The sequence below is a fragment of the Salvelinus sp. IW2-2015 genome, linkage group LG21 (assembly GCF_002910315.2).
Source record: "Salvelinus sp. IW2-2015 linkage group LG21, ASM291031v2, whole genome shotgun sequence".
Classification (NCBI taxonomy): Eukaryota; Metazoa; Chordata; class Actinopteri; order Salmoniformes; family Salmonidae; genus Salvelinus; species Salvelinus sp. IW2-2015.
The window spans coordinates 3,686,765-3,713,237 of record NC_036861.1 but is presented as its reverse complement, the minus strand read 5'-3'; the positions used below and the strand labels follow the sequence as shown (position 1 = coordinate 3,713,237).

At 43.6% G+C, this 26,473-nt stretch overlaps 1 protein-coding gene across 1 annotated transcript in view; it reads right to left on the bottom strand.

Annotated features, from left to right (window-relative positions):
• Positions 1-26,473, bottom strand: part of LOC111982249 (protein kinase C alpha type) — a 222,442-nt gene that overhangs the window by 70,172 nt on the left and 125,797 nt on the right. Inside the window, exons 4-5 of the mRNA XM_024013793.2 lie at positions 21,275-21,386; positions 18,050-18,178 (exon numbers count right to left, since the gene is read on the bottom strand). Coding sequence (XP_023869561.1) covers positions 18,050-18,178; positions 21,275-21,386 — 241 coding nt within the window. The remainder of the gene's footprint in view (positions 1-18,049; positions 18,179-21,274; positions 21,387-26,473) is intronic.

Here is a 26,473-nt window from a genome sequence, read left to right as displayed (position 1 = left end):
AGTGTACATGTATGTGAGTGAGTGTGTATGGTTATGAGTGTATGAACTAGGATGTGATTCTATCCCTGTGTGTCTCTTCAGCACAGTGTGACAGGTGTGGAACAGGGAGTGTCATGTGGCGACAGCAATCCCTGCCTGGGGTAGAGTCGTGCGGCTCAACGGCGAAGAGAGAGAGAGAGACTGGGAAAGTGGTGCTCAGTAGAGAGCCGGGCAGCCGGGCCAGCCACGGAATACCAATGACATGGCTGCCTGTTGGATGTCTCTGCCAGGAGAGAACCAGCACAGCCACAAAGTTCAGCTGCTCTCTCTGTCTGGGAGCCCCGCTGAGGAGTCCGGGTGTCTGCGTGTATGCATATATATTATATATGTTTATATTATATATATATATTGTCTGGTGTCTTCGACTAAAAAGCACTTTCAATAGAGATTGTCCACTGAGCCTGCCTTTCAGTCCAGGACTAGGCTTTGTCTGTGTCCGGGAAACCGCCCCCATGAAGTTCCTGGTTACCCAGAGAGTTGACCCAACCTTGCAGTTCAACTCTGAAGGGCTTTTAAATCCACATCGAGGGTCTCACTACACAAAGCATTCTCTCTTTTGAGGCTGAACTTCCCACCCTCAAGTCTTACATGTTAGTTTACCGATGGAGGAGGAGGCCTATCTATGAATCTAGGAAGCCCTCGCCATACCTACTCCTCCCACGAGTTCCCCGACTTGTCCTTTCCCGCAAGTCCCTTCTCATTGCAGTCCCCTCCATACCCCTTCCCATGAAAGTCCCTTAGGCATGGTCCCCATGGCATCGTACAGAGAGCCACAGAGAGTGAAGGTTGTGATTCTAGGAGTGAAGGCTGACTGTGGGACTAGGGTGTGGGCTTAGCCACAATAACTCGTCTGTGGCAGTTGGCTGCTTGCCCTCTTCTGGGTTTCTGTTGACTTTTTAATACACGCCCACTGTGTCTACTGTACACATTCTATATATTGGATAGCAGGTCTGTTTTATGACAGTGGAGTCAGTGGGAGCAGTGGTGTCGGGGTGGACGGCCGTGGTGCTGTGGTCAGTATAGGAACTCTTCTGGTATAGGATGGGACTGTTTGCGTTACACACTGCCCCCTGTCTTTGGAGGTGCGATATAGTAGGTCAGATGGGTAATAAAGGTGCAATATGAGGTTCAGTGACCTAATTTGTGTCAGTAACCACAACGGTCACAGCCATCACCGCCGTCAACATCGTCACCACCATCATCTAGAGAATTCCTCATTTGCCTGTAGTGTTTTCTACGGACAAACCCCATGATTTAATCATCACAGTAAGGCAATCAGGATTCTATTTTATTCCTACGCCTGGTTATTACAGCTGATGACTCACAGACCCTGCCCGCTACGGTGCCCTGCTAGGGTCATTACCAACAACAGTGGAGTATTTAGTGGAGATGGAAAACATTAGCATAAGGAAAAAACTGCTGGCCTCATGGAGGGAAATACTGTGCCAGTTTATACTGGCACTAAGTACATAGCAGACTATGTGGGAGTGGGAGGGGTAATGGAATGCAGGCAATGGTTGCATCCCAAAATGGCACCCTATTCCCTACATAGTGCACTACTTTTGACCAGAGGCCCTGGTCAAAAGTAGTGCACTATGTAGGGAATAAGGTGCCATTTGGGAAGCAGACCCTGTTTCAGTTTCTCTTTGTGAACTAGAAAAGACAGCATTATGGATCCTGAGAGCAAGTGCTGTATAATACAGAGCAAATCTGATTGATTGTAATGTGATTGACAGCTCAGAAAAGGCCGTCGGGCCAAGCTGGACGGAATTTCTTCAGCTTTCGTGACAGAAAAGACAGACGGCTATTGAATGCAGATGATGGTTTTCTGTATGCAGGTGGAAGCAAAGCCTTGGATATGGCATTGAGAGCCACGGGTGGTAGACCCAACATTCACCTTTGTGCAGTTCTATAACATCTGACAAAATGTGCTATTCACTAGACAGAGGTAGAGCTAATACTCCCTAACTGGCAACACATGTCAATCTCCCTGCCACTTGTCTAGTATTACCTCAGAGAAACTACCGAACGATGTCTGCCATGTAACATATTCTGACGCCATGTCAATCACGCTGTCTAGAGTCTGACAGTGTACTCGTGGCTTCTATATCATGGTATGAATCAGAGATCCAAAGACCAGAGAGACAAAACACAGGAAAGCTGCCATTGTAAATACAAATAATGAGGTCACGAAAAGACAATTAGAACAACAGGACGATGAGGCCCAGTCCCATTATAATTTGAGGGACTGAAAGCGAGAAAGAACAGTGGGATGAGGCATAACGACATCCAAAAGAGAGAGATGGATGGAAAGGAGTGCAAAAAAGAGACAAAAAGCAAGATGGAGAGGGATGGAGAGAGTGGGAAAGACAAAAAAAGCAGGAGATTGAAACATGTTTAAGCAAAAAGAGGGAAGCAGAGACCGAAAGAGCCTGGGGATGAGGGGATTGTTCTAGATGAGGTTTTGCAGAGCCGAGCCGTGAGTCAGAGCAATTACACCTTTCATCCACACACACACACACACACACACACACACACACACACACACACACACACACACACACACACACACACACACACACACACACACACACACACACACACACACACACACACACACACACACACACACACACACACACACACACACACACACACACACACACACACAGATGACTAACAGGCCACAGTTACACACCAATCAAATCAAACCAAATGTTATTTGTCACATGCTTGGTAAACCACAGGTGTAGGCTAGCAGAGAGAGAAAAAAGAGAAATAGTTGAAAAAAAATGAAAACAATTTTAAATAATAAATTGGAAAAATAAATAAAAAAATAAATACACAATGAGTAACGATACTTGGCTATATACACGGGGTACCAGTACAGAGCACAAAACCAAATATGCACACAGACATCTGTCTGGTCTGTCTGTATTCATGTTTTTATGGGTTTGTTTGTCTGAGTGCGTGTTTATGAGTATTTGTCAGTCTCTGTGTGCATCACTCTGAGCCAAACAAACCTCCTTCCCCGCTCCTCAAACCTACCATGCCCAGAGTTACAAAACAGCAACAGAAACACTGTCACCCTGTCTTACATAACACCGGACTCAATGAATAAAGGCTGAGGCCCGAGACAAAACAACTGAACAACACAGAGAGAGAGAGAGAGAATGGACTCTGTGTTTGAGGGAAGAACTGAAGGAGGAAGGCATATARCCCGAGGTTTGTCCTCAACCAGAACAAAACAGAGCTGGTTCTGTCCAGTTAGCTCCCTACGGCACCATCCTGTCATAGCGATTTCACCCGTTTGGCAAAAACACCACACCCCACTCTGTGTTCAGTACTTTGCCTTTCCTGTAAGCATTTCACCCGCTCTGTTCTCTCCAACTCCCCCGTTCGATACCTTACTCTCTCGCTCTCTTCATCTCCCTCACTCATCCCTCTCTATTTGCTCCCTCTCTATCATTCTCTGTTTCGGTCTCATTCTCTGTTTCGGTCTCTCTCAGTCTCTCGGTCTTTCTTTCTTCAGGCATCATGGAGAAGTCAAGTGGAGCCACCCTTCTTCCTGTGCCGGAGTCGCAGTCACTACCTGTCCTCTATGGAGACATTCTGGTGACGAGTGACGTCACTGACGCTATTGGGTGTCATAGGCCAGCTGTCCTCCTGGCCCTTACCAATACTGGAGTGTGTGTGTGCACATGCGTGCGTGTATATGTACTGTATGTGCGAATGTGTGTGTGTGTGTTTGAGAATAAAGGTCTGATTATAGATGAAGAGGCAGGGTGGAGTGTGTGTCACAGGATGAGAGTGTGAGTTTGTGCATGGTATGTGTGTGCGTGCGTGTGTGTGGGTGAATAAAGGTATGATTATGGATCTTGAAGAGGCAGGGTAGAGTGCATGTTCTGTAGTTGCCTGGGTTATGGCTCTGGGTTTGTTTTCTTTTGTCGGTTTAAAAAAGGTAAACCACTAAGTTCCTCAGCTCAATACACGGAGCACTTAGAGCTGGTGAGATATGACAAGGAGGAGGAGGACGAGAGGACCACCCTATCTAAGGGGAGAATATGCTAATTTCCACTCGAATTGGAGTTTCACTTAGTCTCCCGTTGACATCAATGCATGACTAAGTGAGAAGTCAGAKTTCGCCCGTGAATATGAATCTCAGCGCTAGGAATCTCGTTGAGGTGACAAGCCAAGCGTAAACGTTCTCCTTATCGGATCTTATTACTGCTGCGTTTGGGCTTCTAAGACAAGGTACAGGATTTCTTCATAGAAGCCAGCTTCACAGCATGGCAATTCAGGGTGTGATCAACCAAATGAAACCAAATTGTACAGCTCCAAGATGTGGGAAGGCAGGGCTGAGTCTTAGTCTGTTCTAAGTGTATGATATACACACAGATAGAGACAGACGACACGCAGACAGACAGACGCGCACACGCATTACTTGTCATTATGTTGCCTTTCCGAATAGCATGCTCTCTCATCCCACAAACATGTCACTCCAAGCAGACCACATAAGTCATATAGTCCCAGCATACTATCACACATTTCTCTCCGTAAATAGCCACAAAACTCAAATCCATTTAATCAGAATGGTCATACACTGAACAAAAAATATAAACGCAACATGCAACAATTTCAACGATTTTACTGAGTTACAGTTCATAGAAGGAAATCAACCAATTAGGCCCTAATCTATGTATTTCACATGACTGGGAATACAGATATGCATCTGTTGGTCACAGATACCTTAAAAATAAAGGTAGGGGCGTGGATCAGAAAACCAGTCAGTATCTGGTGTGACCACCATTTGCCTCATGCAGCGCGACACATCTCCTTCACATAGAGTTGATCAAGCTGTTGATTGTGGCCTGTGGAATGTTGTCCCACTCTTCAATGGCTGTTCAAAGTTGCTGATATTGGCGAGAACTGGAACATGCTGTCATATGTCAATCCAGAGCATCCCAAACATGCTGAATGGGTGACATGTCTGGTGAGTATGCAGGCCATGGAAGAACTGGGACATTTACAGCTTCCAGGAATTTTGTACAGATCCTTGCGACATTATCATGCTGAAACATGAGATGGCAGCGGATGAATGGCACGACAATGGGCCTCAGGATCTCATCACGGTATCTCTGTGCATTCAAATTGCCATCGATAAAATGCAATTGTGTTCGTTGTCCGCCGCTTATGCCTGCCCATACCATAACCCCACCATGAGGCACTTTGTTCACAATCACCATCGTCTCTCGCACCTGCGCCTCATGACACTCACCTGGACTCCATCACCTCCTTGATTATCTTCCCTATATCTGTCACTCCCCTTTGTTCTTTCCTCAGGTGTTATTGGCTCTGTTTTCATATCGGTGCGTTGTTTGTGTTTCGTGTTCATTGTTTCTTTAATTTATTAAAACACTAACTCCCTGAACCTGCTTCCCGACTCTCATCGCACTCGTTACAGCATAACACCTCACCTAAGGGAAGCATCAGGAAGTGTTTTTTATTTCATTTTGTGTCAGAGTAATGACGTCGGGTCCGGGACCTGCCACAGCCGGATCACCTGGCTCACCTGCCACAGCCGGATCGCCTGGCTCACCTGCCACAGCCGGATCGCCTGGCTCACCTGCCACAGCCGGATCGCCTGGCTCACCTGCCTCAACCAATCTGTCAGGTTCCCGCGGCCCAGCTGACTCGACATGTTCTCGCACATCAGCAAGGGTGACCAGTCAGCTCCTGATCCCCGGGTTCGTCCCCTTTGACAAGGTCCTGCTGCTGGAGCTGCGCGTCGGGGAAGGGGTACTGTCACGTATACTCCCTCTCCGGCCTCTAGGTCATCAGGCTGCTGATTATCCTGCACACCTGTCACCATCGTCTCGCGCACCTGCGCCTCATGACACTCACCTGGACTCCATAACCTTGTTGATTATCTTCCCTATATCTGTCACTCCCCTTGGTTCTTTCCTCAGATGTTATTGACTTGGTTTTCTTGTCGGTTTGTTGTTTCTGTTACGTGTTCATTGTTCCTTTTATTTATTAAAACACTCACACCCTGAACTTGCTTCCCTCTCTTTGCGCACTCGTTACAACATCAGAAAACCGCTGCCACACGACGCCATCTGGCCGGTACAGTTGAAACCGGGATTCACCCGTGAAGAGCAGACTTCATCAGCACGCCAGTGGCCATTGAAGGTGAGCATTTTCCGACTGAAGTCGGTTACGACGCCAAACTGCAGTCAGGTCAAGACCCTGGTGAGGATGGCAAGCATGCAGATGAGCTTCCCTGAGACAGTTTGTGTAGAAATTCTTCAGTTGTGCAAAACCACAGTTTCATCAGCTGTCTGGGTGGCTGGTCTCAGACGATCCGGCAGGTGAAGAAGAAGCTGGATGTGGAGGTCCTGAGTCGGCGTGGTTACACGTGGTCTGKAGTTGTGAGGCCAGTTGGATGTACTGCCAAATTCTCTATGACATCGGAGGCAGCTTATGGTAGAAAAATTTACATTTAATTCTCTGGCACTGCAGTCATCCTACCAATTGCACGCTGGAGACATCTGTGGCATTGTGTTGTGACAAAACTGCACATTTTAGAATGGCCTTTTATTGTCCCCAGTACAAGGTGCACCTGTGTAATGGTCCTGCCGTTTAATCAGCTTCTTGATATGCCACACCTGTCAGGTGGATGGAATATCTTGGCAAGGGAGAAATGCTCACTAACAGGGATGTAAACAAATTTGTGCACAGAATTTGATCGAAAGAAGATTTTTGTGCGTGTGGAACATTTCTGGGATCTTTTATTTCAGCTCATGAAACCAACACTTTACATGTTGAGTTTATATTTTTGTTCAGTAAAGTTTGCACTGCTCGCATTACTTTGACATCCCATCAGCAGTAAGTATATAATATATTATTATTATAAATCCCTATGTGGAAGCTGTCAGAGTGACTTGAAGGCTACTCAAACTAGCGATTGGCAATGATAGAACTGATGTTCTGTGTCTGACTGACAGGCTCATTTAGAAAAGGTGAAGCAACAAAAGCTGTGGTGTAATGTGATGGATATCATGCTAGCCTAGGGAATGCTAAGGGAATCCAGTTGTATATTAGGCATTGTGCTGCCAAACAGCCGAGCCGGTGCTTTACAGGGAACCAATAAGCAGGGCAATTCAAACACGCTGGCGAAGCTSTCTTTGTCTGCCTGGGAAAAWGCATTACATTCCTATCATATGAATGAGGCAGGTAACTTTTAGACCAGATAGCTGCATCTGTACCTCAATAATTTACATCTGTACCTCAATAATTTACATGAGTTATGTAAGTAAATGCGTGATAGAAATGTCATAATTTGCGAACGTTACCTTTTAACATTAGAAATGTAATAATTTGCTATCACACATAACTCATGTAAATTATTTGTTTTGGAGCATTTTTAGAACAATCATAACACTGCCAAAGAATGATAACATTAGCTGTTATGAAATGACTCCCCAGGTGTTACTAACACCTAGCCAACATTAACCTCTTCAAATCAAGATACTACTTTCCCCAGCGAGGTCCAGCTTCATCACAGCTTTCCTGGCTCCATCATAGCCCACTATAACACATTTCAGTATAAGGAGAGCGCTCCACATCCTGTTTGGCTGCCAGTGCATTTAGCATTCTGTCCACTTTAGACGGGTCCCAATCGGCATTCCTATCTGTCTGTCTGTTAATGGGAAGAGCAGTTAGCGAGCTAGCACTAACTGTTTGTGAGAAGAGCAGTTAGCGATTTAGCTACGGGAATATTTGCGTGTGTGTTTGTTTGAGTGTGTGTGCGCCTCATAGCCACAGCACAGCCGAGCCCAGTGGAAGGAGGACTGTCTGCCAGTAGGCATATCAGCAGGCCGCTGCTCTGTACTGAACCTCAATAGAGTTAAGGAGAAGCAGAATGTTCCAAGGAGAAGCCAGCCAAAAGCCCCTTTGAAGCAGAACTGACTGAGTGAAAGTGACACTTAGATTAAGGAAGTGACACTTAGTTGAAGGCTGCTTGGGAAGGCTACCGCCAGCCAAGGGATAGGGGATACATTGAGACACAAGTAGTCAAATTGGAATAGACGTGGGTCTGTATTTGTTAGCAACATGGCTTGGCACTATTTGCTCTCTTCTTCTTCCGACAGTGTCATATGATGGGTGCCCACACAGAGTACTAAATTGTTCTTGGGCTGCACTGCCCAGTGGTATCTCCTTAACGTTATGTAGGCCCGGTGCCAATACTTTGAAAAACGCATCCTTACTCCTTTGGTCCCTTTGCTATCACTGATTTGACCGTGTTGGTGTTATGCTATACAGTGGAACCCTTACTCTCACCTATCCAAAATAGATTAGATTCATGATTGCATGAAGGGGTGGAGGATAAAACAATGCATTTCAACATTAGAACAGGGCTTTACAGTACATGGGTCCTCCTATCTCCACTTCCTAGTGCTATTTTCTCTCTGTAACTCTACTGGATTATGAAAGTTAGGTCCACTTCCCTTCCTTTTCCCGATTCCTTCCTCCTCCACCACATTTGAGTCACACATCATTTCACACTAGCAATTACGCCGACGGAGGGAAGCCACCCTCGAATTATGCACACACACACACACACACACACACGTCTGGTCTGAGCGCTTGGCAGCCAACCGGGCGTATGATTGGGCCATGAAAAGTGACCTCACATATCGGAGGGAAACGACTTGATCTGCACTAAGTTGAACCGCAATTTTCATATGTGACAAAACATTTGGGGAAACATAATAGGGTTATAATATGGTTCCTGAGTGAACTCTCAATAATATAAAGTGCTATATGACAAGTACATGACTTGGCATTATCAGTTCAACGGAAAAGCAAACTTACTGTTAACCGTGTGTGTTTTACCCTTTGGAGTGAACTAAGCCAAAGACCACATCCCTACTTGATTGAATATTTCCGGGGTTGCTTCCATCTCGTGGGCGATAATGTGATAAGTGTGTGTTGAGGGAATGTGATTTGATTTAGGGACCCAAGCTTAACCAGTTAATGGACTGACTGTGTACCTGTTATCAATTTCCTACAGCTCTGTGTGTGATGTGGGGGCATCCATATTATTATTTGGGGAGGGAATTCCACATGTATTGTATGTAATTACACAAGCAGGAAATTAAATTGTAGTCATTGTACTGAATCTGAATGTGTACCAACACTGAAATGACACTGTTGGACTCCACTACTAAATACATGTATGTGATTATTATGTAACTACTGCTGCATTAGCTAGAATTAGCATAAAAAGAGGGAACTGTTTCCTACAACATCACATGTCGAAGAAACACAAAAAATACAGCACAATGTTATTCAGTAGTATCAATAGTTTGGCCTTGAAGTAAGATGCGGTACCACTTTATGCAGTAGCACTAAGCATATTGCCTTATTGGACAGCACCAAAGGTGGTCCATTCTATGCCTGACTGAAATCATCCGATACAGAACCAACAGTTAAACACACACACACACGCAAAAAAACACACACACACACACACACACAGAAAGACATGCGAAACGAGTCGTGACTCACTAAATACATGTAAAAGAGAGACCCCTGTTTCTGACTAAGCCCACACAGATATACCCCTGGGCAGGGACTTCACTAGAGATTCATGGATAGGGGGGCTATGCCTCTTAGGGGGGTCTGGCATAGTCCCTCCTGTCCGTTTACCGTTAGCTAGCAGTCTCAAGCCACCGAAGTATATAAAGTTACAAGTAGGCCTAACGGTGCATGTACACTAGATAATGGTAAACTGCCGTGTGCCGCCAATTGTGACTCGCTTGTGGGCGTGCTCGATTGTGCGTCAATTATTCAGCAGAGCAAGTTTGTATGAAGGTCTGGCTATTAAATGGGTACATAGTTCAATAGTAATATGCTCTAAAACACTCTGGTGACAAACTTTGCTGCCCTGTTTCCAATCATCCACATGGCTGGGAGAACCTATTCAAMTAAGTAAATACATTTCGTAAATGTAAAAAATAAATGTATTATTAGCTAACTAGCTACAGTGCAGGCTAACTCAAATGTGCTGCTAAATGAGCTAGCTAACTATCTAGCCAACTTCACATACTATATAGATAGCTAAGTGAATTAAATATCACCAGCTACTTAACTTCATATTAGCTAGCTATCTTGATATATTTATCACTGTAAAATATAAACTCCAAATGCATTTGTAGGTAGCTAGCTAACAGCCATGGAGGAGGGTGAAAGGACAGCAGCCCCAACTGTCAAAGTGAGAGAGTAGGCTATTCTGGATAGGGCAGGRACTTTTGTGTAGTTCCTGTCCCTAGAAGTGAGGACGGAGATAATAGTAGCATAATATTCAGTGCGGTGTAATTTGACTATAATGAAGTCTGTTTCTTGTGAGGTTTTCTGTCCTCCGATAAAGAGAGCTATGAAAGCCTGTCTACATATGAAGAGGTCCCAATGAAGAGCAGTGGTTCTCAGTCCTGGTCCTGGGGACTCAAAGGGGTGCACATTTTTGCTTTTTCATTAGCACTGAATAGCTGATTCAAATGAACAACTTATCAAGCTTCAAGTGGTATTTATGTATTCATGATCCTGTTATTGTCACATGCTATACATGCACATACAGTGGGGCAAAAAAGTATTTAGTCAGCCACCAATTGTGCAAGTTCTCCCACTTAAAAAGATGAGAGAGGCCTGTAATTTTCATCATAGGTACACTTCTACTATGACAGACAAAATGAGAAAAAAAAATCCAGAAAATCACATTGCAGGATTTTTTATGAATTTATTTGGTGGAAAATAAGTATTTGGTCAATAACAAAGTGGGTGAACTTTTTAAGTGGGAGAACTTGCACAATTGGTGGCTGACTAAATACGTTTTTGCCCCACTGTATGTGTGTCCATGCATCTATCAATCCAATGTTATCATGATTTGTTATCATGGATATTATACTTTAGTAATCCACAATGACCTGGTGATGTAGAAGTCTAATAATTACTTTGTCTTCTATATTCCTACAGATACCTTGTAACTGGAGATTCCTTCAAAACAATTGCCTACAGTTAACGTAGTAGGGCACTGCAAGGTTGGGTGACCAGGGCTATCTGGGACTGCCTCCTGGAGGAATTCAGGTGTGTGAAGGCTACCTGTGTCCTAAATAACTTCATGAGGATAGACACGAGGACCAGGAGGGGAAGTATTCTTRCATTTACTTAGCTATATCAACTGCAGTTATTCAATTCCCAGTTTCTCCATCTTTGATTTCTACTTCTCAGGTGAGGGTGCTGTTTAGGTAAGGGTGTGATGTCTGTACAAAAACAAAACAGGCTATTTTAAATCACCCATATTGATTTTTTTTTTTAAACAATTAGACACCCTATAACCCACACACTCATGTATCAATCTGATTGATGGATTGTGTTGTGCAGTAAACAGGCTCAGGTGTATAACTGTGGTTCCTTCCACCTTCAAAGAATAGGCAAGAGGGCCAACCATGGAGAATAGTAAGACACTTCATTATTTCTATAACTACGCTATATAGTTTGTCCTCGAGTGTCTGTTCATGTTTTCCAGCATAAAGCACTCTGCAGCCACTTAGTGTGATGTGGGCGCCAGGTGAGACCACACACACACACACACACACAGATTCCTGTCGAACTTATTTTCTCAATAACAGTCTCTCTCCTTCACTTCATCCCTCTCTCCCTAAATCCTCTAGGTTATATCAGCTGTGTCGGTGAACCCCTCCCACATCTGAACTGGCTACAGAGGGCACAGCATGATCAGAGGTGAGAGGTCACTTGGTCAGGTTAACAGGAAGTATTATTAAAGAGATGCTTTGCATTGAAATACAGAGATGCAGTAGTCCCAGAGTTAATGATCCAAGGTCAGTTTTGCATTTCACCTCCTGATGATTATGATGACTAACGATGTTAGAATAAAAAATAAAAACAAGGCTTAAACATGCTTTGTCTCTCGTTGGCAGATATGTTATGATGTGAGAGAGGATGCCAAACCCCAGTCCCATCATCGCGCCACCTCACCCGTAATGTAATTGTGATGAACAGATCATATTCAGCACTGTGATTCATTAATCATATGCTGCCTTCCCTGCTCCTATGTTTTTACCCACTTCCCTTTCTATTGCTTTCTATTGGAGGAGCCTCTGCTGAAATGAGTTGAGTGGATCTGGGGGCTGGTACCTCCGACGACGCCTGGTGTGACGTTGTTCCTCTTCGTTTCTATATTATATATTTCACCTTTATTTAACCGGGTAGGCTAGTTGAGAACAAGTTCTCATTTACAACTGCAACCTGGCGAAGATAAAGCAAAGCAGTGCGACACAAACAACAACACAGAGTTACACATAAACAAACATACAGTCAATAACACAATAGAGAGAGAAAAAAAAGTATATGTACAGTGTGTGCAAAAGAGGTAAGATAAGGGAGGTAAGGCAATAAATAGGCCTAGTGGCGAAATAATTACAATTTAGCACTTAAACACTGGAGTGATAGATGTGCAGACAATGAATGTGCAAGTGGAGATACTGGGGTGCAAAGGAGCAAAAAAATAAATAACAGTATGGGGGATGAGGTAGTTGGATGGGCTATTTACAGATGGGCTATGTACAGGTCCAGTGACAGAGAGACAGAGAGAAACGAAGAGGAACAACTTCACGCCAGGCGTCGTCGGAGGTACCAGCCCCCAGATCCACTCAACTAATTTCAGCAGAGGCTCCTCCAAGTCGTCAAGAGGGATGCAGCCCAACCTGATGCTCACAGGAAGGAGGATGAAGAGACCCTCTTTGCCATGAGCCTGGTGCCAACACTGAAGAGGCTGCCTCAGCAAAGAAAAGCAGCAGTCAAGGTTAAAATGTATCAGCTGCTTTTCGAAGCCGAATTCAATGGTACGTTTTTTTTCTTCTCCACATCACAGGTAGTGTCATAAGTGTGCGACAGTGAAGTAGGTCATTTTTACAGTATAGTCATGTAGGTGAATTGGTATTTCAGATCAAAGTATTAATATGAGGCAAATGTATATCTGTTGTTTCTGGGTTAGAAAACATCCTAAAACAACAGTTTGCTGTCAAAATATTTGCCTGCCTTATTCATCTTTTGCTCTGAAATACAAATTCCATGAGTAAACTGCAAGTATTACCAACTTTACCACACTGTTCCAATTTTTATGCAACTAACTACACTATACTAGCAGTATTTAGTTAACATAAATCTCACCTTTTATGGTGTCATATTATGTTAAGCTTGTATGTGTTGTTTTTCTCTTCCCTTTCAGAGATGGAGTCCATTTAGCCGACCAGCTCACAGGAAGGACAGGAAGAGGAGAGGAAGGACAGGAAGAGGAGAGGAAGAACAGGAAGAGGAGAGGAAGGACAGGAAGAGGAGAGGAAGGACAGGAAGAGGAGTTGTCTGGGTGTTGTTTTGACCTCCCTCATTGTACCTTTCTTTTCACACACGTCAGTTCCCTTTAAATTCAGTCAATTCATAAAGTCATTTGTTTCTAAAGTCTTAGGATAGCATTCATTATTAGTGTTACATAGATTTCTGAATTGACACTCACACACCGGAGAATTCACAGATGCTCTAAAGGTGAATATATTTCTTTCATTTAAAACCACTTGAAAACCAGGGTGTTGAAACTTTTTGTGAAGTTATGTTCCATCGACTGGTCCATGACGTCCAGGGGCCCTTTGTTTGTTTAGCTGTGTCATGGCTACATATTATTATATATTTTTTTCTGAGACAGACACCCACACACACCTCTTCTCCACTCCTCTCTGTACCTCTGCTCTCCAGTGCCCTGCCCTCTCGCTCTTTATGGCCATGTCTGAAGTTCCCCTACTACGTCTAGGCTTTATGAGTAGTCCCTGTATCTGTCTGCAGTTGTGCCAAAAATACATGCTCTTGTTGTTCTCTTACAGATTAGAGGCTGCATATTCATTTTTGTTATTTTTACATGCACATACACACACCTCTTTCAAATAGTTTCATTTTTAAAAACATTTTTTACAACACACATACCTGGCATGTTCTTTCCTGTACTTGAATACTTAAATTATGTTTTCATAGTCAGTTGTTTGTTGTTTATTAATATCTCATTTAGACTTAATCTGCTTATTTCTTCCCGACACCTTTGCAGATCTAAGACAAGATGAAAGTAAAAACACATTCTCTTCCTAATTAGTTTTTTTCCACCTGTATTTTGTCAGGCCAGTGAACATGGTGGTAAACTGTACTATTTGTATGGACCCTAGGTTACCCTTTCCCTTTGTTATCATACTAACTGTATGTCGTATAACCTTAATTAGTGCTCCCGCTCACCTGATGTACCATGCCAGGTGTGTATAATACTGACGTTAATGGGAGAGGGAAGGGGTTTTAAGGTGTGGTCTTTCCTCCCAAATGTCACTTAAATATAACTTCCAAATGAAGAGAGACAATGATACATAAAGTCATCTGGGGGGAAAAAAATCTACTTTATGGACAACAGTGGATGGTTCTTAAAAGAACCTTTGTGGTAGAGGGCTCTTAAAAGAGCCGTTTCACTCCACGGCATACTGCCCTGGGACTTCACCTGCTGGTGATGAGAAGTAGGTGGTCAGCTTCTCCCTCACCTGGAGTGCCTGTCTGGGGGCGTTGTTGGCACCTGCCCTGGTGACATCAGGTAGGTGACCATTTGGCGTGCCCATCTCCATCCGGAGCGGCTCCTGGAATGACCTCCGCAGGTAGTTGTGGAGAACACGTGTGGCCTTCACGCAGGCATCGACATTTGAGAGGCTGAGACCAAGCACTCTCCGATACATTCTCCACCGGGCTGCCAGAATCCCAAAGGCGCATTCAACAACTAACCTTGCCCTGGACAGCCGTTTGTTAAAGATCCTTACAGGCTTTGGCAATGGCAGCTGGCGTCCAGCGTAGGGCCTCATGAGGTTGGGTCTTAAAGGGAAAGCCTCGTCGCCGACGAAGACGTGGGGAACAGGTCCCAGGTCTTCAGCACCAGGGAGTGATGCAGGTGGTGGAATCTCCAATGTGCCATCCTGAAGTGCCTGGCCGAAGGCAGAGTAGGGTCCCACCATCACTTCCCTTGCCGTAAGCACCAACATCGACAACACGGAAACAGTAGATGGCATCTACTACAGCCAAGAGTAKAACTGAATATGTACCCTTGTAGTTYTAGAATTGRGAACCTGAGCACGGTGGAGCCTGGATTACTACATGTTTCCCGTCAATGGAACCAAGACAGTTGGGGAAATTCCACCTCTCCAGGAACTCGGCAGCGTTGGCCCTCCAGTCTTCCTCCTTGGGGACAGGCATGTATTCACCAAACAGACAGTCCCAAATGGCTTGTGCCACAGAGGGGACAATGCCTGCCACCGTGGACCGTCCACTTCGGAAGCTGAATCCGATGGCCCTGTAGAAGTCCCGTCGCCAAGAATCTGAAATATATTTCAAAATAATAATAAATATTGTGTGTGATTTGAATTCCACCCACATATTATATCTACTCATATAGCTACCTCATTACAGTTTATTATGCTCTACTAATTATATTGGAATACTCAACCATCGTTAACAATGCCTTGAAACAGTACAATTCAGTCTATGACTATATCATTAAACTGGAGCCCAGGCCAACTCTACTCTTAGTACCATTCTTTCTATCTACTTAAAAGGGTTCTCCGGCTGTCCCCATAGGAGAACCCTTTTTGGTTCCAGGTAGAACCCTTTTTGGTTCCAGGTAGAACCTATTCCCCAAAGGGTTATACCTCTAACCAAAAAGGGTTATCCTATGGGGAAAGCAGAAGGACACCTTTGGAACCTTTAGCTAGCTAGGTTGCACATAAAAACAATGTATCAAATATCAATCAATTATGGTATCAAAAGCTTTAAAAATGTTCTAGAATTTAGCTTACCGGAGACAAATCGCCAGGCGTTCAACTGGGCTGATGGACTCCCGGTAGTTGGTATCCATCCGGGCGATCCTGGCTCCAACCATCTGGAGCAGGTGATCGAACTGGCTTCGGTCCAGACTAAAGTAACTTTGGAATTCCTCTCCAAACAGTCGAAGCTCTTGAATGAGACGGTGGAACTCCCCTGCCTGCTTTCAGGACTTTAACCATCTCTGGACCCACACAGACCTGTGCTTTCAGGACTTTAACCATCTCTGGACCCACACAGACCTGTGCTTTCAGGACTTTAACCATCGCTGGACCCACACAGACCTGTGCTTTCAGGACTTTAACCATCTCTGGACCCACACAGACCCATGCTTTAGACAGATAACCATTTCTGGACCCACACAGACCCTGTGCTTTCAGGACTTTAACCATCTCTGGACCCACACAGACCTGTGCTTTCAGGACTTTAACCATCTCTGGACCCACACAGACCTGTGCTTTCAGGACTTAACCATCTCTGGACCCACACAGACCTGGCGCTTTCAGGACTGAACCATCTCTGGACCCACACAGACCTGTGCTTTCAGGACTTTAACCATCTCTGGACCCACACAGACCTGGCTTTCAGGACTTTAACCATCTCTGGACCCACACAGACCTGTGCTTCAGGACTTTAACCATCTCTGGACCCACACAGACCTGTGCTTTCAGGACTTTAACCATCTCTGGACCCACACAGACCTGTGCTTTCAGGACTTAACCATCTCTGGACCCACACAGACTGCTTTCAGGACTTTACCATCTCTGGACCCACACAGACCTGTGCTTTCAGGATTTTAACCATCTCTGGACCCACACAGACCTGTGCTTTCAGGACTTTAACCATCTCTGGACCACACACAGACCTGTGCTTTCAGGACTTTAACCATCTCTGGACCCACACAGACCTGCGCTTTCGGCACGGCTGGTCTGCAAGGCAAACGCAGCGTTCCATTGGAAATGAATGTACTTCTGGTGTTACCAAAAACACAAGGACACAGTCGGTGTGTTCGAAGTGTAACAGTCACTAGTGCATGCAGCAGCCTCCCCCAGGTCCTAGTAAGAGGTTTAAGATGTGATGGAACGGTTCGCGAAAAAAAAAAAGAAATCACAGAGAAAATATATTGACCGATATATTGATTTATTTAGTGGGGGCTAATGAATATTTTAGGGGGGCTTTAGGCCTAGTGACATCCCTGCCCCAGGTATGATCATAAAGTTAAAAAAATGGACAGGGTTTGTCGTGACTGTACATAGGCAGTGCCCAAAAGTAGTGTACTATATAGGGAATAGGGTGCTATTTGGAAAGCACACACAGTATTGATCTGTATACCAAAGGGAATTGACCCGTGTCTCTGTAGGCTGCAGACTGGAGGCTTTTATTAAGTGATGGTTGCCTCACCACATGCTGTCTCCTGGCTGCTGTCACTCAAAAACAGARAGCGGGGATATTTGGTATGACAACCAGWTCACTTCATCTATTGAACYGTGAACGGGTGTTTTTACAAATGGAATGGTTTTCAAAGCCTGGGCCTATTGATGCGATTGACAATTGTGTAGATAGAAATCGATGTAGGCTCAGGTTAGAGGGAGCACACATGCACATGGGCGCACACACCCACAAGAACGAACACACACACACACACAGATTGCCAGGAATCAGTGGTGCTGACTGCCCGGTGGGAGCGATCCATGCTGTGAATGGATTTGTGGCCAGAAGTGGTTTCTTTCTTATCAATCAATATGGGGCTGTAACAGGCAACTGACAGCTAAAGTGGTTGGGGACTGATGGTTGGGACTGATTGTGAAAAGGTAAGAGGAAGCTCTGTCAGCCATTACGCATCATAACCCCACTGGGYAAGGAGGAAACGGATGCYRTTGAAATGGCACCCTACTCCCTTCATAGTGCACTGATTTTGATCAGATCCCTGTGGGCTTTGGTCAAAAGTAGTGCCCTATACAAGGAATAAGGTGSCATTTGGGACAAACAGTGAGAAATAGATTTGTCTGAGAGATGGTCCGATCCGGAGGCCTACCTGTGACCTGCAGCTTGTCCTCTGTGACCTCACACTTCAGGTAGAGGCGTCCCCTCCTCTCGGTGTGGTCCGTCCCACACATGCTGGGCACGTTCATCACACACTGATTGTGCACGTTCATGTCGCAGGCTGAAGGGATGCAGACACACAGAAAGACAGACAGAAAAAGAGAGACAGCATTAAAAGAGGTACCCAGGAGAGACGGAGAGGCCGAAGAAAGGTAAACAAACWAAAAAGGTTGGTTTAAGCAAAAACTGATGTGCTTTATTTATGAAGTCAAAAGGCCAGGTGTTGCTAGGGAGTCATTGATATCTGATTTCATCCTGAAAAACTGTGCTGTTCACATGTGAAAACATGGATACTGTATCTCAAACACCCCGTGTTGTTTTTGTCGCACTGCTTTGCTTTATCTTGGCCAGGTCGCAGTTGTAAATGAGACCTCTCAACTGGCCTACCTGGTGAAATAAAGGTGAAATMAATAAATAGAAAATCAGCATCTACAAACATAGCCTCTGGTCTACAATATGGCAACACGCAATTAAAAACACATGATGATAATCTAATTTGCAGTAGGATTAGAACAGCCAGCGTGTGCCAATCTCATTTTGCAACCATAACRTAATCCCTATTTATATATAGCCCCGAGTCATAATTAGTATTACACGCCAGCTCTGGTGAAGAGATATGATGTACTATTTACCATTGAATTAAAGTCATTTGTGCTTTGTCACATATGAAAATCATAAGACTGAGGGAATTGAACTAATAAAGGCCCGCAGCAGCTTTGATAATGTATATTTAAAGATRTCTGGAATCATGTGAATCGTGTGTGGGTTTCAGAGGGGAAACTGCTGGAAGGAATGGACAGGAACTGGAAATGCAGTTTTAAATAATGGAAATCATCATTCGGGCAATATGACAGAATTGTCATTTAACTTTATTGTGCAGTATGAGCGAWGTCAATAAAGTTGTGTTTGAATGTACTTTGAGCACATCTAAAGCCTTGTTTCCATTGGAACTTTGAAATCAACCCGTGTTGGGCCTTGGTGGGCGAGCTCAAATCGTGTTTCCACTGCCTCCAGAATTTAGAAATGATCTCATGTTGCTTGGTAGCCAATGTGACTCTGCAGCTAGCTTCGCTAATGTTGCTAGCTAGCTACCGACATGTTGTAGAAAGTCCTTTTGCTACAACCAGCTAGATAACTAGCCAGCTAGCAAGATGAAGAAAGAATTGAATTAACCCTCACCACACTGTAACTAACGTTACCCCATACTCCTGCCAGTGCTAGCCAGACTCAGAGCCATYTATTCATAAGGAACAAAAATATAAATGCAACACATTRTTTTACTGAGTTACAGTTCATATAAGAAAGTTAGTCAATTCTAATACATTCATTAGACATTAATCTATGGATTTCACATGACTGGGAATACCGATATGCATATGTTGGTCACAGATACTTAAAAAAGAATATGCCTCACAATGGCCTCAGGATCTTGTCACGGTATCCCTGTGCATTCAAATTACCATCGGTAAAATACAATTGTGTTCGGTGCCTGCCCATACCATAACCCCACCGCCACCATGGGGTACTTTGTTCACAACGTTGACATCAGCAAACCTCTCGACCACCCAACGCCATACACATGGTCTGCAGCTGTGAGGCCGGTTGGAAGTACTGCCAAATTCTCTAAAACGAGGTTGGAGGCGGCTTATGGTAAAGAACTTAACATTCAATTCTCTGGTAACAGCTCTGGCGGAACATTCCTGCAATCAACATGCCAATTGCACACATCCTCAAAACTTGAGACATCTGTGGCATTGTGTTGTGTGACAAAACTGCACATTTCAGAGCTGCCTTTTATTGTTCCCAGTAAAGGTGCACCTGTGTAATGATCATGCTGTTTAATCAGCTTCTTGATATGCCACACCTGTCAGGTGGATGGAATATCTTGGCAAAGGAGAAATGCTCACTAACTGGGATGAAATTTGAGCCCAACATTTTAGAGAAGTAAGCTTTTTGTGCATTTGGAACATTTCTGGGATCTTTTATTTCAGCTCATGAAACATGGGACCAACACTTTACATGTTGAGTTTACATTTTTGTTCAGTAAAGTTTGCACTGCTCGCATTACTTTGACARCCCATCAGCAGTAAGTATATAATATATTATTATTATTATAAAGTTGTGTGGAAGCTGTCAGAGTGACTTGAAGGCTCCTCAAAGTGGCGATTGGCAATGATAGAACTGATGTTGTGTCTGACTGACAGGCTCATTTAGAAAAGGTGAAGCAACAAAAGAGCTGTGGTGTAATGTGATGGATATCATGCTAGCCTAGGGAATGCTAAGGGAATCCAGTCGTATGTTAGGCATTGTGCTGCCAAACAGCCAAGCTGGTGCTTTACAGGGAACCAATAAGCAGGGCAATTCAAACACGCTGGCGAAGCTGTCTTTGTCTGCCTGGGAAAATGCATTACATTCCTATCATAGGAATGAGGCAGGTAACTTTTAGACCAGATAGCTGCATCTGTACCTCAATAATTTACATCTGTACCTCAATAATTTACATGAGTTACGTAAGTAAATGTGTGATAGAAATGTCATAATTTGCTAATGTTAAAAGGTTTGTTTTGGAGCATTTTTGCATAATGACAATCATAACACTGCCAAAGAATGATAACATTAGCTGTTATGAAATGACTCCCCAGGTGTTACTAACACCTAGCCAACATAAACCTCTTCAAATCAAGATACTACTTTCCCCAGCGAGGTCCAGCTTCATCACAGCTTTCCTGGCTCCATCATAGCCCACTATAACACATTTCAGTATAAGGAGAGCGCTCCACATTCTGTTTGGCTGCCAGTGCATTTAGCATTCTGTCCACTTTAGACGGGRCCCAATCGGCATTCCTATCTGTCTGTCTGTTAATGGGAAGAGCAGTTAGCGAGCTAGCACTAACTGTTTGTGAGAAGATTTCAGCTCATTTATTTCAGCTCATGAAATATGGGACCAACACTCTACATTTTTGTTCAGTGTAGCTTGCTAGCTAGCTAACCAAGCAAACCAGACGACATCAGTGGGTGTATCAACAGCGACGCGTGTAACATCAGCCTTCCGTTATTGGTTAGATTGGCCATAGCCAGGTGCACCGCGTGTCAGCTTGATGTTAAGGTTGTGTATAGTGATCCCCAGGCTAAGCGGTCAGAGAGGTACATTACTCACTGTCACACTTCATCCCCTGGTGGATGAGACCATACAGGAGAGAGCCACAGTGGTCGCAGAAGGTGGGGCTGCCATAGGTGTGGATCTTAAACTTGTGCTTGGTTCTGGGGTCCTGCAAAGACAAAGAGACATGGTGAGGGGTTAGTTAAGTATAATCATGTACAATACGCAGTATGATCAGAGGTACTGCAACAGAAAGAAAGGTACCCAAAACATGAATGTAGAGTTGGAATTATTTTATTTTATTAACTCCAGTCTGTACAGTTCAAGTTCCTTTTTCCACAGATACAGTAATGATGGAAAAGCTATWCAACTGAYCCAGACATGGCAGGATCTGAAAAAAGGTATGAGAGTAATAATTGGAGTCGATACATGAGATAACATGAGATGAGTCAGCGCTAGTCATTTAGTTTGAATGAAAAACTTCAAACACTTGTACGGTCTATACAAAGCATGTTCTTCAGCACTGGCTTGACAAGAGTTTGCAAAGCTGTAATCAAGGCAAAGGGTGGCTACTTTGGATAATCTCAATATAAAATATATTTTGATTTGTTTAACACTTTTTGGGTTACTACATGAGCCCATATGTGTTATTTCATAGTMTTGATGTCTTCACTATTATTCTACAATGTAGAAAATAGTAAAAATAKAGAAAAACCCWRGAATGAGTCGGTGTGTCCAAACTTTTGACTGGTGCTYWATATCATTAGAAAAGGATGTCACAGTACCCTGAGTGCTCAGAGTAGAAGTTGGCCTTAGACACAGATCTAGGATCAGCTTGCACTCTTCAAACTGGAACTTCAACAATTGGGGGAAAAACAAACACTGATCTTAGAGCAGTGTATAGAAGCAACTTCATCCTACTACATTACTATACCAAAGGAGAAAATACCCAATCCTTAGTGAATGGTTGGTTACTACTGTCATTGGTATAACATGACACCATGAGTCATWATGGGATATGAAGAACTCAGAGCTCAAATGAGTAGTGTCATTTTAATGACCTTCTATATTTTATACTTGSAGGCCATGGTTGACTGAGACACACCGAGAGCGTTGGGCATCTTTTCCTTGTTTCCTCTACAATGACCCATGTGTGTATCAAAACAGTAGACTTCTGACACCATATTATATTCTGAAATGATTATCTCGCCCTGCTTATCACTGGATCATCAAGGGTAGCTCTGAGGTCAGTATGCAGCCCTCCAGCAGCCATCTGCAACACCCGGATAGTCGTGCTGTGAAACTGATCCCAGACCAGGGCATTACTGAGGCCAAAGAGCACTGTATGCCAATGTAATATACCTCTAAGATTTGTCCAAGATCAAATAGGAGAATTTGTCCAAGATCAAATAGGAGAGTGTTGCCCTTATGGAGCATGGTGAAAAAAGATAAAAGGTCTAAGCAAGTGTAGGAGATCAAAAGAAGGAGAGAAAATGTGTCCCTTTATCCATCACCCCTACAAACAGTATTGCAGCCTATCATAGTTCAGTATGGTAGAGCATGGTAGACTCCCTGGAGCAGTAGTACGACATGTAGAGTGTGAACAGCTTCACTATGGTGTCTGGTTTTGTATTATAAATCTCAAAAAGTGACCATATATTTACATAGCGGGGTTAACAGCCCCTATTTAGAATCGGGGCATCGGTAGAGCTTTACGAGACGCAACACCTCATCAGATCCTTGTTCGTACTGGAGTTTGGATAGTCAAATCACGGCAATTATCATAAAGGACTCACTTTTATATCCACGGAGAACAGGAAGTTCGAGATAACACAGTTTTAGTCTTACACAGACCGGGTCGGAACAGAGTATGCCGAGCTTCGCTGGAAATGAAATCTATTGGCAGCCCATTGTAAAAATGAAATAACTGAAYTAAATAAAAGAGTTGAAAAGATATCGTAAAGTCAATTACGATGTTCAAAGGAGACACGTTGATAATAACGGCATTAGAGATCATGAGATAGTGACATAGTAAAGAAGAAGATTTGAGATGGGGCTCTGCATGTAGAAGATCTACTTCATGCCTACAGTTAGTGCAGTGGCGGTCATGAAACTGTGTCAGCCGGTTACTGTCACGCAAACCAATGCCGGGCCCACGGTAATTGACCGTTAATTAACATAAACACATTTAGTATCTCCAGGCCTCCACGCGTACAAGCCACTTATGCACACATTTGGAACATCTACATTTAAAATAGTTAAATAAATCAATTGAATATACACCATCACAATAAATCCATMATTTATTTTATTCAGGTCTAAAGAAACATTATGATATGAAGAACAGGTATTTCAGGAGAACAGAACATGAGTTGACCTACTGTATGTTACCTGGCTATGCACCATGCCATAGGCTGTAGGCTTGATCGTTTAGCTGACAAGATTTGCTAATAAGTCCCATGGCATTATTTTATATTATATGATTTTAATAGTCAGAAGAATATAATTCAACTTAGCTGAATAAAATAGAAAGGATATTTTTCCCATTCCGGAACGAGCGCACATATGAAGTGTGATGAGCATAACATTGATCATTTGGAAAAAGGTCCTATGTGCTAGATTTAGAGTTATTTGGCAACTTTAGTTGTGAATGATACAAACCTTAGAATGTCTTAGAAATCAAAGCATATATGGGCAGTGCCCCCGTGACAACAATTTTGGACCCCCTTGTGGCCCCCCTAAATGTGGAGTATGAAATAATTACAACATAATAATAATAATAACATAACTAATTTTTGCTATAGTTCTTTTTTTACATCCATTATTATACAGTGGCAACGATGATGATAATGAACATGGTCTTTTGCCTGCTAATGCCTGCAATGCAGTGAAGAAAACGGTAGGACAACAATAACGTCTAATGTAACTGGCCCCTCTAACAGTTCAACTGGCCCCAGCTTGCCCCCCCAGTTGAAATGGTCTAGAACCGCCACTGTATATGGGCTCCATGGTGCAACTATAGGCTGTTGATGATTTGAGAAAGTCGCAAAAAAAGCTTGCACTCTGTTCCGTGCCTCAGGCAGCACACGCTGTACTCTCATCAAGTGATCGTATTTTCACCCATCAAACTATTCTCAATTTAATCTGGTCTTTACTAATATGTCAAATGAGTTTTGATTTAGAATGGCCCATTATCAAATGGGCAGGAACAGGAGCAGGGGAAAAAAAGACATGGCATCTGTATGCACTCGAATAGCGAATGGAGGCTGAGCGCTTTCCCGCCGGTCCATTTGTCAATAATGATGGGTAGGCTACTTCGGATTTATAGCGGAGCATGTGCTTAATATGAGCAGCTGAGAAATATATATAACAACACATTTCACTCTACGCACCAACCACTGTTTGATGAGCATGCTATCGCTGCCTGACAGGTGACATTGCGCCCAAACTCTGTATGCCATGGGCTCGCCAACCTTCTTCCTGCAGCTACCCAGTGCTTAATTCAGGAAACCAAGTGAAATCGGTCCGGGAACATCGGTAGTAACATAGTTTCGCAACGAAACATATTTCAGCCCCTCTGCACACTCGAGAAATTAATAAAGGAGAGAGAGGAGGAGATGGAAACAAATGGTGGTGAGATATTCTGTATAGCTAAAAGGTAATGTGTCACCCAATTAATTATTAAAATGCCCTATTACAAGGCTATTCAAAATCGCCCTGGACAATCAATGAGCCTCGGGCTATACGTTCTCTCCCAGACTCGTGGATAGACATATTGGAGAGTAGCATTAGATAACCTAACCAGTCCACCAGTATGCATAATAACACAGTCCACACTAAATGGTGATTACTCGAATTTGTTTACTTTTGTAGGCTAGACCAATGAAATACCAAAGACATCTTAAATAAGTTTAGTTTGATGTTTTTCTTCCATGCATAATATGCAGTAGGCTATGCATTGTATAATGGCACAATCATCGTTTTAATTCAGTTTTTTGGGGGGGGGGGTTGGGCTCATAAGCCTATGCATATGTATAAGCTCTAATATGCAAATGGAGGTTTTGAATTAATCATCACCTTAGAAAACCGTCCATTTTGTTGTGTTAGGCTTTGAAACAGCATCCACAATGACCATGTTTTCCACTCAGTTTCAACCTGCTGTTGAACTTCCTTCTTCAAATTGATCAATCACAGTGAGGTGAGTTTTAAAAACAGGATTCTGTTTTGATGATAAGTGTTTGATGTGATTTTCCATTGCATTTGCAGTGATGTCAGAGTGGTTAGAGCCCTGAGTAACAGGCCATTAGGACCCGATGGTCGTTAGCAAGTTGGGTACTGCCAAAGCATGTCCAGTGTGCATAACAGGAGATTACCGTGACTCAATGGTCACGTGGAATTTGACTGTGGTCATGACTGCCGGTGTGGTGGTAATAAAGGTCACCGCAACAGCCCTACCTACAGCATGTTGTAGTAATCCATGGTAGCCCTTACCCTAAAATGGGAATGGTCTCCTCAGTATGTGGTTTGAAAGTGATCTACAGTGCATTCGGAAAGTATTCTGACCCCTTGACCTTTTCCACATTCTGTTATGTTACAGCCTTATTTTAAAATGGATTAAATGTTTTTTNTATGGGCAGTGCCCCCGTGACAACAATTTTGGACCCCCTTGTGGCCCCCCTAAATGTGGAGTATGAAATAATTACAACATAATAATAATAATAACATAACTAATTTTTGCTATAGTTCTTTTTTTACATCCATTATTATACAGTGGCAACGATGATGATAATGAACATGGTCTTTTGCCTGCTAATGCCTGCAATGCAGTGAAGAAAACGGTAGGACAACAATAACGTCTAATGTAACTGGCCCCTCTAACAGTTCAACTGGCCCCAGCTTGCCCCCCCAGTTGAAATGGTCTAGAACCGCCACTGTATATGGGCTCCATGGTGCAACTATAGGCTGTTGATGATTTGAGAAAGTCGCAAAAAAAGCTTGCACTCTGTTCCGTGCCTCAGGCAGCACACGCTGTACTCTCATCAAGTGATCGTATTTTCACCCATCAAACTATTCTCAATTTAATCTGGTCTTTACTAATATGTCAAATGAGTTTTGATTTAGAATGGCCCATTATCAAATGGGCAGGAACAGGAGCAGGGGAAAAAAAGACATGGCATCTGTATGCACTCGAATAGCGAATGGAGGCTGAGCGCTTTCCCGCCGGTCCATTTGTCAATAATGATGGGTAGGCTACTT